This window comes from Embiotoca jacksoni, unplaced genomic scaffold, assembly GCF_022577435.1.
Source record: "Embiotoca jacksoni isolate LCO1_2020_lvr unplaced genomic scaffold, fEmbJac1.0.p SCAF_23, whole genome shotgun sequence".
NCBI classification, from domain to species: domain Eukaryota; kingdom Metazoa; phylum Chordata; class Actinopteri; family Embiotocidae; genus Embiotoca; species Embiotoca jacksoni.
Window position 1 is genome coordinate 5142477 of NW_027185374.1, and position 13679 is coordinate 5156155.

The 13679-nt window shown below is 41.4% G+C and overlaps 2 protein-coding genes across 2 annotated transcripts; one reads left to right on the plus strand and one right to left on the minus strand.

Moving 5' to 3' along the window:
* Positions 1-1522: 1522 nt before the first annotated feature.
* Positions 1523-8878, minus strand: ccnc (cyclin C). The gene is made up of 12 exons (XM_069158398.1): positions 8739-8878; positions 8279-8385; positions 8004-8088; positions 7701-7770; positions 7526-7577; positions 7389-7444; positions 5901-5936; positions 5720-5811; positions 5546-5613; positions 5339-5418; positions 4564-4682; positions 1523-3026 (listed from the first exon to the last, which is right to left on the minus strand). Exons 1-12 carry the CDS (start codon positions 8768-8770, stop codon positions 2972-2974), a joined length of 852 nt encoding a protein of 283 aa, XP_069014499.1. The 5' UTR covers positions 8771-8878; the 3' UTR covers positions 1523-2971.
* Positions 8879-10052: 1174 nt separating this feature from the next.
* Positions 10053-13674, plus strand: ngs (notochord granular surface). Its single transcript, XM_069158410.1, has 11 exons — positions 10053-10285; positions 10420-10585; positions 10752-10901; positions 11014-11133; positions 11232-11327; positions 11792-11926; positions 12114-12224; positions 12315-12425; positions 12551-12675; positions 12895-13164; positions 13276-13674. Exons 1-11 carry the CDS (start codon positions 10089-10091, stop codon positions 13367-13369), a joined length of 1575 nt encoding a protein of 524 aa, XP_069014511.1. The 5' UTR covers positions 10053-10088; the 3' UTR covers positions 13370-13674.
* The last annotated feature ends 5 nt before the right edge of the window (positions 13675-13679 follow it).

Consider the following 13679-nt stretch of genomic DNA (forward strand, 5'->3'; position numbering starts at 1 on the left):
ATAGCCCCCCTCTCTAATTACTGTCAAGACAGACCAACAAACAGCAAGGCTTCCGGTTGGACCTTTCAAAATAAAAGTACATTTGCAGGTAAGGTTTTGTAACATTCTTGGACAGATGTTAAACTGCCACACCAAAAAGTAGGGGGAAAAAAAATGCAAAGGTAAATACATTTGTTTATTGCTTCCTTAATGTCCTATTTACAATTTATAAAAGATATGGGAACGGCTGATTTGATTACTCGGTCTGCAATACGAATAGCCAAGGTAGGCTATTCTGTACAATGCTACTTGGTGGATAGGCTTCATAATGCAGAGAGCGAAAGGAATGGGTTTCAGTAGGGGTAATAAAATCGTTTTTGACCTAGGCACCCTTAGTGGGTTAAGAGGAGTATCATACCACTATCATTACAACTAAGGGTTTAGAAATATCCTACTACCAGGCTACTACTATAATGACAATAATTCAATTTAAACCACCATATTCTACAAGTAAGGAAAAAAAAAAAAAAAAAGGTATAATAGGCTATACAATTAAGAAGGAGGAAAAAGTGCTTCTGGTCTGTTTACGAGCAATAGAGTGGTATAGCAGCATCAAAACCAAAATGTTCATGTCAATACAATACCACAATAATATACACAAAGTCAAAACAGATCCCAATAGTTTTGGAGGATGCCTAATTCTGGACAGTCAACTTAAACCGTATCCTCTGTCTGTGGCCCATTTGTTTCTATACTAAACATCTGGTGTGTTATTTTTATAATAAAGTACTATTCCCTGTTAAAAAACAACAACAACAACAAAAAAGTAAGCTTATGACAAATACCTCCTTACTGAAAGAGAAGGATTTTAATTTGAAAGAGAAACAATATAGCTTGTAGTACAACTTCCGCTGCCCTCTGTAGGCTTCATGCAGCTAAAGTGACGTCAGGAGAACTGACTGTACCCCAGGTTATAAACTCCTAGAGGCAACTACTGGTAAATACATCCCGATACTGTCCACTGAATAACATTTCCTAATGGTTCAGACCAGCAAGACCTATAATTTCTTCTGTGCACTTTATCTGTTTGAACTCCAAGCACTCAATAATGAAAACTGCAGACTTCTGATGTGAAAACAGACATGTAAACTGTAAGGTATGCTTAGTATTCACCACTAGGGGGCCTCCCCCAGCCGCTGTATTGAGCTGACATTGAAGTTGGGTAAAAAAAAAAAGGACTGTGTATGACTTTTGTAGCATGCTGGAAGATCCTCCAGAGTGCATTCAACGAACATGACGTAACAGCTTGAATAACGGCAGGGACCCGCCTTGTTTAGCACAGCATACATTTTATTACAACTGGTCTTCAAGTAATACTTAATAAAAAAACAATTTTGGGAAATGTTCCGACTGGAAGTATTATATTTAGGTGGGATGAAGCCCTTTTATTTTTATTTTCATGCCCATTCATGTGAAAGGCAACAACAGATGGAGAATGCTGAAGGGGAGGAAAATGCCAGAAGGCAAAGCAGAACAAGGGTGATTCACTGTCATGTCTCTTTATTTCACTCTGTGAAGAAAAAGGCCATGGGAGTGGCTTTGAACATGGTTTTGTACCCTTTCAGTTATCTTCCCCACAGTGACACACACACATGGAGAGAAACAAAAACAAAAACAAATCACATGCATCCAAGTAATGCAGTAATACCAACCCGCTGACATACATTTACAGTTCACCTGAATGGGACAATGTGCTTTTATGAAGGTTTTCCTCTGTAACCAGCAGCTTTTATTTTGTTTTGAGTAAAAAACACACACACACACACACACACACACGCACACGCACACGCACACGCACACAGGTATATTCACACCCATATTGCAAAAATTATTTGATTAAGCAGAGGGCAAATAAAAATAAAGACATGTACAACCAAACTTTTGCAGAAAAATCTAGAACGACTGATTTGCATTCATTTCCCCCCCAAAAAAGAAGCTTTTCATTGACAAATAAAAAGCACAAGTTCTACCAACAAAAAAAAATGGCTTTACACAATACACTGTCCAACTGAAGCAGAAGAAATGGAAACATAATTCGAGTAAAATGAAGATGCTTTGCAGCAGGCAAACAGAACTGTGGCGTTCCAACAAACAGGGGCACTTTCATCCGAAGCACGAGTACAAAACTAAACCAGCTCATCAAAGTTTCAGCAAAAACGTGAAAGGTAAATTCAATCAGAAGACTTATAAGGCTATTTACAAAAGGGAAGAGGGATTGGGAGGAAGGAGGCGGAGTCAAGACTCAAAACAGTATTTCTGTTTTGATCAACAGCACAGCCCCTCCAGAGGGCAGGTGTAGCCCATCACATCACAGGGTGATATCCAATCACATCCACTCTCTTAACGGCACAGGATCAAATCATCTTACAGAGAGGACGACTGCCATCCCTGAGGAATGAAAAAAAAAAAAAAAAAACACCCAGACTGGCCGCTGACATGTCGCACACAAGAGACACACGCATGCACACACAGTACTTGTGATCAAGTTTTTCTCGAGTCCCGCGGACTCTGGGCTGTTCAAGGATGTCAGGATCATCACAATGACAAGTATCTACTGAACCATCACGTTTGGTCTCCCGTCAGTTTTCCCCACATTCCCACTACCCTCCCCCTCAGATGTTCCTCAGTTTAGGTTCATTTTTGAGTCTACAGAGGTGCAGAGAGCGTCATCGAGACAACGCCGCTGCTCGCTTCACTGCGGGCGTTTTGCTCAATCCATAAACCCATAATGATCACAGAAGGGAAAAGTGAAGTCGTGGCTCTCGGAGTTTTTGCTGGGGTGTCGGTCGAAGAGGATTCTTGCTCAGCTGAAACGTGCGATTATTTTGGGGATTTTTTTTTTTTTCCTCCAGCTGATTCTGCCAAGGTGGTGTTGCGTGACACCCATCTCTACAGCGCCACTATGGGTTCCCGTGGAAATACAGACCCTGTGCTAAGACTGGCTGTAGGAGTTGCTCTGGTTGCCATTGGAGCTCTGATCGCTCTCACTGCAGACAGACAGAGAGAATAATTACAGACGGCTCACCGAGATAAACTAGAAGATGTCACATTTCACAGTGTGCAGACTTAAAATCAGGACGTAAAACAATAAACTCGATGTTGTTTACCCAAAAACACATTTACACTCGAAAAGCTGCTCAAAACTCTTTCATTTGCATAATTGAATGACTTTTCTTGTACCGGATTACAACCGTTCTGAGACTTTTTCTTTTATTAGGCTATCCATTGTGCTGTAAATTTCCCACATGGGAAAACACGGTTCAAAGCACAGTTCCTGCTAAAGTCCAATTTTGCAAACTTGCATCCACCCACACCCCCAGAGCTCTGTACTGGAACCAACACATAATCCACAATTATGTCTCGGTCAAACCCAGATTTAGCACCTTAATATAAATCCTGCAACCTGACTCGTGATTAAAACACCAAAACACTTTAAAGTGCTTTATTTTACTTGCACGACTGGCCGTCAGCCTCATGCAGAGCCTTTGTCTAATATTAGTCTGTAGCTTAAAATATATAAAACAACAGCAACATACCTTTTTCACATTCATTTCTTTAATTTAACTGAACCAATTTATGAAGTGGAACCGCAGGCCCACAAGAAAATCATACAAAATAGGACAGTTAAAGATTTAGTTTAATAACTGAATATAATTGGTTATGTTTCTCTCAGGTTCTTTCAACTTCTTTCAAAATTAAGGTCAGTTAAAAAGGCTTTACCGGTTCATTGGACAAAACCAGTCTCATCTAATACAACAAAAATGTTTTTTAACATGAATTCAAAGCCCTACTGCCCTTCGGCTGATTAGTATGTTTCACCAGAAACTGAGTTTGATTCATTTATATTCAAATTGCTCGACTTGAATAATTGCATAAAAAAAATTGGATTTGAATAACTTAATTTAACCTGGTAGTATTTGTAACCTGTATAACTGCATCAAAAACCTCAATCTGAAGACCATGAGCTGAAATTGAATTTATTAGTTTGAAACGCCGAGTCGATCTTTTAATGAGGCGGAGAAAGTTAACAGCTGCTGCTGCTGCAGATGTTCACAAAACGTTCTACGATGCACTTCCTTTATCACAAAAACAATTGTGAATAAACATTTGGTTGATGATGAATATTTAAAGTTATTGCAATTATGCTCTTAAGATTCAGCTTTTAAATGCAATTATTCAAGTTAAATAGCCTCACTTCATATATAATTCATACAAATTCAGATTCTTGTCACTTATTTCTGCCCATAGATCAATCGTGAACAGTGGGGAGAAAGGATGTGTCATTGGCATTTGCAATATAAAAAAAAAAAAAAAGTTAACGAAGTTTTTCAGAAAAAGGAAATATCGTTCTTGCTAGTTGTTCGCCCGTATTTAGTTCATTTTTTACCTGTGCCACGTGACTTAATACCAACAACAGGTACCCGACCCGAAGCAGGACTCGGCTTCAGTGAGTTTTAAATCATCTCCTTATAAAATTAAACGTGCTTGTACTTTATATAACATCAGGAACCGAGCCAGACTCACCTGTTGGGAGGCGGTTTGGGTTTTGGCATCTTGTTCAGGACAGCAGCTATCTCCTTCCTGTCGTCAAAGTTTTTCCACTGGTCGTAGAGCTTCAGGATGACACGGATAATCTCCAGGATCTTAACACACACACACACACACACACACACAACACACACGTTAGGAATATACAGAAGGATGTCATGAAAGTAACATAGGTTTTCTTCCTGTATTTCATGGACAATGATGTGAAAATAAACACACAAGAGGACGTTATATTATCCATATAAGTGTTAAAATACCTAAATCCCTGCTAAAACTGGCACTTTAATTTACATTTGATGTCATTTAATGACCAGCGCATTCAAGTGTGTTTGCAACTCTTGTGAATAACACCAGCACAAAACACTGTCAGCAGTAAGCCAGTACGCAGGAAGACACGCCAAATCATCAATTGAGGCCAATGTTGTAATAAAAGAAAATGATGCCAAACGCGCACACCCATTACAAACAGAGTAAATCACCTTTTCTTGAACCTCTGCAGCTGTTTTAATGATCAGTTCAACCTCACGCTACATGCTGATTAAAAGGCAGACAGCCCATCAAGATGGGGAGCAGTTTATGGTGTAAACAGATGACCAACGCTCTACTTTGCTGAACTTGAAAATGAAAAGCTGTCATCCTGTAACCTTTTCAGAAAGTTAGCACAAATATTGTTCCTTGTTGATGAACAAGTTGCCATTTGTGGCGAGGATGTGTGAATATGCGTCTCAAATGAAACGGAAATCAGTCTAACTTTGTCCATGTCGACGGAGAGCTCGGCAAACCACTGCCTGGCGTCTTTCTGCTGCACCACACAGGCAACATGGAGACAGGCTGCGGGAGGAAAACAGGACGAACTGATCAAGTTACAGCGAATAAAACATATTTGAAGTCAATAACTGTATTATATATATATATATATATATAGCTGCTATTAGAAATGCACGGGGACAACTCTTACCCAGGGCGATCATGAAGGGAGGGTAGAGCAGACACAGATCTGTTCTGTATGTGTCATTCACTATTCTCCTGGTAAAGACACATGACAGGGGGCACACTGAGCAAGCACAGCAAAAACAACGAAATCTAACGCAGAAACAAAAACAACACCGATGTCCGAGAGACAGTTTCATACCAGGCCAGAGGCAGCAGCATGTCCTCCTGTCCCATGTCCTGCACATACTGCAGCAGTGGTCTGTAGGGGTGGTAAACAATCAGGCAGCAGTCCTGAAACACGAACGACATCAATCATAAGTCATCAAGCCAAACCGAGCTGATCCCAGAATCAAGAGATGCACGTCTTTCTTTCTACTCACCATCAACTCCAAAAGGTAGAACTCGCATTCTAATATCTGGAAAGACACAAATACGGACTGTATTCAGCACGCGACACGTCAAGATTCACCACAAACTATTTCAATGTTCCAAAGAAAACAAATGACGGCTTCTCAGACGAAGCTCGTAACCTCATATCAGCTAAAATTCTACGCTCACGTCAAATAGATGCAGCTTAAAAAAAATGATTTGCACATCTGAGGAAAGGGAATGTCTTTCGTCTGGGTTTGGACAGTTTACTTCTCTGACAGTGTGCAGGGCAGTTCATTATTTTCATGCACCATTATACACCGAGTAAAACTTTTCCACATATTTTGAAGTTGTATAATATCAACATTTCCATTCAATTTTGTCTTGCTTCAGCCATCAGCTCAGGGTGAAGCATTTGCGAACAATACTAGACACAAATACTGTTAACTACTGCCATAATCACATTAACTGATATATTTCCCTCTTTTGACCCTGCAAACAGTCAGGCTACTATCGTTGTCCCCCCCCCGAATGTCCCCGTGACACCATCACTCTCTTTTACTACGTCTGCAAAGTTGACACAATGAACAGTGTTTATGAGTCGCAGCACCTCGCCAACTCTTTCTCTGCTGCGACAACCGCTCCCTCCTTTTGGCACTTCACGGTGGCGCCGCTACAAATAATAGTTTACACAGCTTTCTGGACAGGCAGCGTGTCGGAACAGCGCCGGTGACGTCGTGGCGACTCGGTGCCGATGCCGGGTAAATAAAAATGGTGGCGGCGCGAAGCACTTGCCACCCCGACGAGAGATGCTGCGCAGAACGAGTGTGTGTACCGTCGCACGTGGTGCAAAGTTATCTCCCACACCGGCTGAGTTTTTATCACAGGGGTGCAAACATTAGCTGAGGAATCTCACATATTGATAGATACTAATGCGGCAACACCGTGATACACCAGGGGGGATTCTTGGTGTGCTGTATTGCAGCACGGCAGTGTATAAATAACTTTGCGGCGGAAACAGGCAGGCAATTATTTTTGATGCATCGCTCATCTACTGGCGTGTTTTTTTCTTTTTTAAAGTGGTTTAAGTAGGTAAATTGTACCAATCTTTGTTATCTATCTCCGTGTTAGGATAATGCGTTTTAGTCTGAACTTCCCTCCGTTCAAGAGTAAACCACTTATAAGAGTTAGTGTCCTGTATCACAACAAAAAAACAAAATGAGGCAACTTTAACTGTCAAAATGATTTTACAATCTTACTTTGTTTCTTCACTATGTCGTTAGAATTGCGTCATTTTATCAACATCAGCGTCTGTGTTGTGCATTTTTGTTGTTGTGAGCAGTGATAGATGCATATTTGCACTTTCACAAGTTAAGCAGAGAGCGCGCATCATTTTTTTTTTTTTTTTTTTGTCAAACTCAGGGAATCAGGGAATGGCACACTGCATAACAGCAACCAAGTGCCTAAAATGGTAATTGTTACAAAGACATTTTACTTACATGATTCATTCTGTAAGGAAACTCTTTTGGAAAGGCATAAGAAAATCTTGTTTTCACTGTTTGAGGAAAAACAACACGTGTTTATAAAGTCTCAACACAATGTCAGAGAGTTTTGTGACTTGAACGCGGTCACTTACACACAGATGTTGCTGCGGAGATCAGCCTGGTATTGGACACAACTCCGAATTCCTGGAAAGACATGAATGATCAAGCTCGGCTCAAGATAAAATTCATTGTAACGAAGGGGAAAAATAAGACGCTTTTGCTCGTGGCGATGCACCGAAACCAGAGGCGGCGCAGAAACACGCTTACCTCGACTTTTGAAGCCAGAAAAACACAGGTAGGAGCCATGAGCACCGGATCTATACTTTTAAGAGAATACCTGCAAACCAGAGGAGGTAAATATTACCCGGCGTTTGTGCTTGACAAAACAGGAATTCGGCCCAGAATAAGTAGTCGTTTTTTTTCTTCCCTACTCCGATAAAAAAAAAAAAGCCTGAATTTGTCTGACGTTTGTCACTGAAATGTGGTGCAGTTTGTAACGGCTTAAAAAGGAGACAACATTTAAATCCCCAGATCAAATGTGTCCCAATATCGTGGACACAAGCTTCTCACCTGGCATAGAAGCGTTTGAAGTACACGGTTGCCGTGGCGATGACCTGCTGCCTCAGCTTCAGGTGTTCACCCAGAGCCTGGATCACTGAAAGACAAAAGGATTGAAATACCGAACGCATTCAAAAACAAAAAACCTATCACGGATTGTAAGCGTCTGTGAGGCATTACTATATAAAAAATAAATAATAAATAAATAAATAAAAGCAACCACACAGCGTAGATAATAATGCAATCTTAAAAGGATCTATATACTTTGCCGAAATTTGGACCAATACCGTTGGCAAAGAAAATCTGCAGCTTCCAGTACTCCTCTTCCGTGAGGAACTTCAGGTCCTTCTGGCGCTCTTTCATCAGGTCCTGCTTATCCAGGACCCACTGAAGACTTTTGACGGGACAAGGAAAGTCAAGTTATTTCCAAAACACTTCCAGACTGCGCTGATGTGTCAAACTTTGAGCGAGCAGGCGGCGAAGCACTAATGAAAATACAAAAGGCTTTAGCTATTTCACTTTTTTTTTAAATTTTTTTTTTTATATATATAACAGTTTATTTTTATTTTTTTTAACCTTCAATAGATTCTTTATTTAAGTCGATATTTGATATCGCAGCAACAGTTGACTACGAGCCGCTAGCGTTACCGTACGAAGTAGCCGCACAGACAACAGCTAGGCCTCGAAACAAAGACAGCGGATCACAAAACAAAGACGTAACACGTCGACATTTTACCGCAGACTTACTAATGAGAACTCTGCCAGAAGTTCCCCGCCATGTCGAAGCAGCTGAGGTAGAGAAGCACACTTTAAATCGATATTAGTTCCCGACAAAGAAATGGACACCAGCAGCAGGGGAAGGAGTCGGGCGAAGCAGCGAACGCTGGAGCAACATTAAAAAGCCTTCCGGAGAACGCAAAAGAATGGTTCCGGATAATTGTTCCGCCTTGCCTGTCTTGAAAAAGAGAGGTTTGTTGTTGTTGTTGTTGTTGTTGTTGTTGTTGTTGTTGTTTCTTCACCAAGTGTTCATTTCAATATGTTTCACTGGCCACTTTGATATTAGATTAAATGACACAAAACAAAAACAGTACACATTGACTGTGTTTCTTGGTTGTTTGTATATAATATATATAGATATATACTGTACTGTATATACTGTGCATTTTATATTTTATATTTATATTAATATTTTTTACTGCTATTTTTTATTGTTTTTCTATTATTCTATTATTATTTTATTGCTTCTGTATGCTGCTGTAGCGAAAAAAAAATTCCCTTCGGGGATCAATAAAGTAACTACCTAACCTAACCTAACCTAACACATTGTAAGTAGCATACACATAATCCATTAATTAAGATTCCCTCCATACATCTTTTAAGATATCTATACAATGAGTTTGCAAACATCCTTAAAATCATATGAATTATTTCTCAATTGTTAAAAATTGTAGAGTTTATATGCAAATATATTACATTTTTTTAGGTTTAATTGCAGAAACCAACATGCCTCACACTTCACTCTAAAGAAGCTTACATTATCAGTGTTTGTGCACTGGAGGTTTTCACATTTCAACATCATGCTTGTCTAAATTCAATATTGGACCAGAATGACTTTCCAGATTATTTATGATGTCATTATGTCAAAGGCCCAGTCCTTGATATAACATTTTCAATGACAGAGAAACAGAGAAACTTTCCCCCACAGCAGATGGTAAAACAGCCTTGTAGTTTTAAACTTTGGACATACATCAATCTGCACTGTGAAGCTCAAATATTCAACTGCAGGAAGGAGAAGAAAAGCAAATTTTGTAAGAGAAGGGGGACTTTATGTGAACCATTACATGTAAGTCAACATATTATCATCATCTTAAAAGTAATATTCTTTCAGCAGTCTGCAGGCCTAATAAATCACTTGACATAACCTTGATAAATGTTTGTAGGGACATTCATCCTTGGGTTGGGAGGGTTCAACATTCCTTTGTAGCGTTAAGGGAAGGGCTGAGGAGGATATAAAGACCCCACCACAGGCTGAGAGAAAAGTGAGTGGCCGGTTTCCAGTCTTCAGCTGAAGTTGCATCAGTTTTTGGCACCGTCAACATGAGCCGCAGTCCAGAGAGGATGTCTTCATACCGCCGTCATTTCGAGGGTGCTTTGGCAGCCACTTCTGCATTCCAGGTCCGGGTGTCCAGTCCGTCTCCCACCCGCAGGGAGACCCGGCACCGGTCAGCCAGCTTCACCCGAAGTGGTGGGACGATGGGACGCAGGGCTCTCGCCAGCAAGACTCACATGATCAGGTGGGTCACCTGCAGTACATTTATAAATCACATTTTTTAAAGTGTGAAACAAAATGTATTAAAACAACATTTAATCAAAGAAAAATCTCAGCGATATTGTGTCTCTGAATATTTCTTCCTGCTCCTGTCTGCAGTACTGCGAGTATGGGAGCGCTGTGCTTTGGTATGTCCATGGGGCTCGGGCCGAAACTGGACCTGGATGCGGCCGCAGCAGACAACCAGGCCTTTATGTTGACTCGCTCCAATGAAAGGCAGGAGATGGTCACCCTCAATGATCGCCTGGCAGTGTATATTGAAAAGGCAAAGAAAATCCATCCATACACACAGACACTGATTCATATAAACTGGCTGTCAAAAAAACATATAGGTTTCTATGATCACTTTTTTGTTTCTTGTGTTCCTTTCTTGATTCCTGAACTTTAAAAATGTACGTCGTTTTGTCCTTTTGCACCCAAATTTGCTGTAGGTGCGAACACTGGAGTCCAACAACAAGTTCCTGGAGGCTCAGATTGAGGCCCTGAAAAGCCGCTATGCCAGACCATCAGGCCTCAGGCAGCTATATGAGTCTCAGCTGAAGGAACTCTACAGGGATGCCAAGCGAATGAGAGTGCAGAGGGTGAGAGAGAGAGACGCTGTATCTCACTGCATATTTAGATCATCTTTAAAAGGTAGAAGTGTAGAGGACAGGTTTCCAAAGAGTTTCACCATCATATCTCTGGTCTGTACAGGATTTGTCTGTAGAAGCCAAGGAGGTGATGTTGGGCCAGCTGAACATCGTGAAGGCCAAATATGAAGAAGCTGTGCAGGCCAGGAAAAAGACGGAGGAAGACATCGAGGCCCTACGTCCGGTGAGGCACAGTTTAAAGTCTTTTCACAACTTTGATTCGAGTAAGCTGTGGTATTATTTCACCTGACCGCCCAAACCTCATGTGTCCGTCTGTCCCAGGATGTGGACGGAGCAACTTCAGCCCGGATCGCACTGGAGAAGCAGCAGGAAAACCTGGAGCTTCAACTGGCCTTCCTGCAGAGAGTTCACAAGGAGGTAACGCATGTCTGCCTGCTCAGTGTATAATGTGTGTATGAGTGTATATCAGTGGCTTGTGGCTGTCACGCCATTCATTTGGTCGGTAATGGTTTAATCGTCTTGTAATTATTGCTGTGACTGGCTATACTTACATCAAGACCTTGTTGATGAATAGACTGAGTCACACCATAAACATGGCAGTTATGGGGTGACAGGCTCATAGGACGCTTCACAGACAAGTTGGGACTAATTTGTAGAGGAGAATAATGGAGTGAACCTTCCTTAATAACATGAAGAAATGACTTAACCCCAAACACCAGATTAAACAGTTTTTGATTGTTTCTGAATGCAGAAAAGAGGTGTGTTGACCTGCATTTAATATTAAAAGAAACGAGATACAGATTGCACAGTGTTTTATCTCATCTCATCTCATGTAGCACTTTTGATTCTGTGACTATGTTTGTTTGGGGATCCACTGAAAGGAAATCGAGGAGCTGATGCAGCAAATCTACTCGGAAACCGCTAAAGTGGACGTGACCTTTGGCCTGCCAGACCTCTCTTCTGCTCTCAGACAGATTCAGTCTCAGTACGACAGCATTGCTGCCAAGAACCTGCAGGTACAGCTGCGACAATGAAGCTGAAGTATGTTCTTATTTTGGAGAGTTTGCAGTCCAAGTCTTTACATGTGACATATAGTGTGTTATCTTTAGAGCGTTATTTGTGCTCAAACAACATGCGAGCAGAAGCATGTAAGGCTGTAAAAAGCCGTTTCAGTTTAATTAATTTAATTTTGTTCTCGTCCAGGAAATGGACGCTTGGTACAGAACAAAGTTCCAGGACCTGAACAACACCTCCACCAAACACGCTCAAAGTGTTCGAAGTGTGAGAGCAGAAATCGCTGGCTATAAGAAAGACGTGAGTGTGATTTTCTCCTCTCGTTTCATGGTTGTCTCTGTCTCTTCTATAAAAAAAAAAAAGGTGCTGTGTCTATATGTGCATGTTTAGATCCTTAACAAGGAATGTGAGTTGGAGGCAGTGAAGACAAGGAATGAGTATCTGGAGGCACAGATCCGTGAGGCAGTGGTGAAACACAAAAAGGAGGCGGAGGACATCCAGGTAACTGACTGCTCGCATTTGTTTATTTTCATTTAGGTTTAGTTGAATAGTGGAGAGTTTTGCAGTCATTCTATGTCCCGAACCTCCTTAAAATATAACTGCGCCGTTCTGGTTTATTACAACAGGAGCACATAGAGGCGATTAAGCTGGCTCTGAAGATGACCAAGGAGAAGATTGCTCTGCTGCTGAGGGAATATCAGGACTTACTGAATGTCAAGATGGCTCTGGAGATTGAGATCACCACCTACAGGTGAGAAAAGCTGTGACAGAGGTTTTAAGTAGGAATTTAAGAGAATTTAAAACAAGAGAAGGTCACTGCTATCACCTCTTCCACTGTTTTTAAGCACGTCTTTTAAATCAAGTAGGGAATACAAGATGGAACATTAACCATATACTTCTTTTCTTTTTTTTGTATGATCTGGATGTATAAGGGGTATTTATGTATCTCATTTTAATTCACTCTACTTAGGAAGCTGATTGAAGGGGAAGACAGCCGTCTGAGCCCCATGGTCCAAAACCTGTCCCTGACTGAAGGCGAGCGGCTTACATGCAATGTCAGCACGAGTGCTGCCTCAGCCTCAGCCTCAGCCTCGGGTAGCTCGGCCCCTGCAACGACTTCAAAGCAGGACGGAGTCCCCAGTGACTCGAGCAGCAGCGGGACTGAGGAAGCTCAAGGGGCCCGCCAAGTGGAGGTGGAGCAGGCGACTGAGATGACCGAGAGGAAGACGGTCCTCATCAGGTAGAGGATGTTTAATACCTAAAACCTAGAACAGCTTTCAGTCAAATCACCTGGTGGCCAAACAACACAATAATCTTTGAATTCTTTCTCCCTGTTCACCTCTTTTCCCAGAACAGTTAAAACAGATGAGGACACTTACGTGAGCGACACACAGGAGCGCACCATCACCATTTCTGGAGCAGGTGATGACACAGATGAAGAATAAGCCAATCAGTGTGACCTGTGCTGACTCTATGCTAGTTGTTAGTCGAGTCGATGTTAGTCTTTGAAATGGTTTGAAAATCCTAGAAGTCAGGGTTGAATTTAAGAGAAAACTCGCCAGCAAGGAATTCAGAGCCGTTCTGAAACATCATGTTCCCACTGCAAGTATTGTGTTTATCTTTCATGGAGACTTTACACTGTGTCCTGTCACTCTGCTCTGCCTGCTCCTAACTCTCTGTCAGCCTCTCCTTGCATCTCGGCTTATCTAACCCTCCTGTGTGTCACAAACACGTCTTTGAAAGTAACTAAATAAA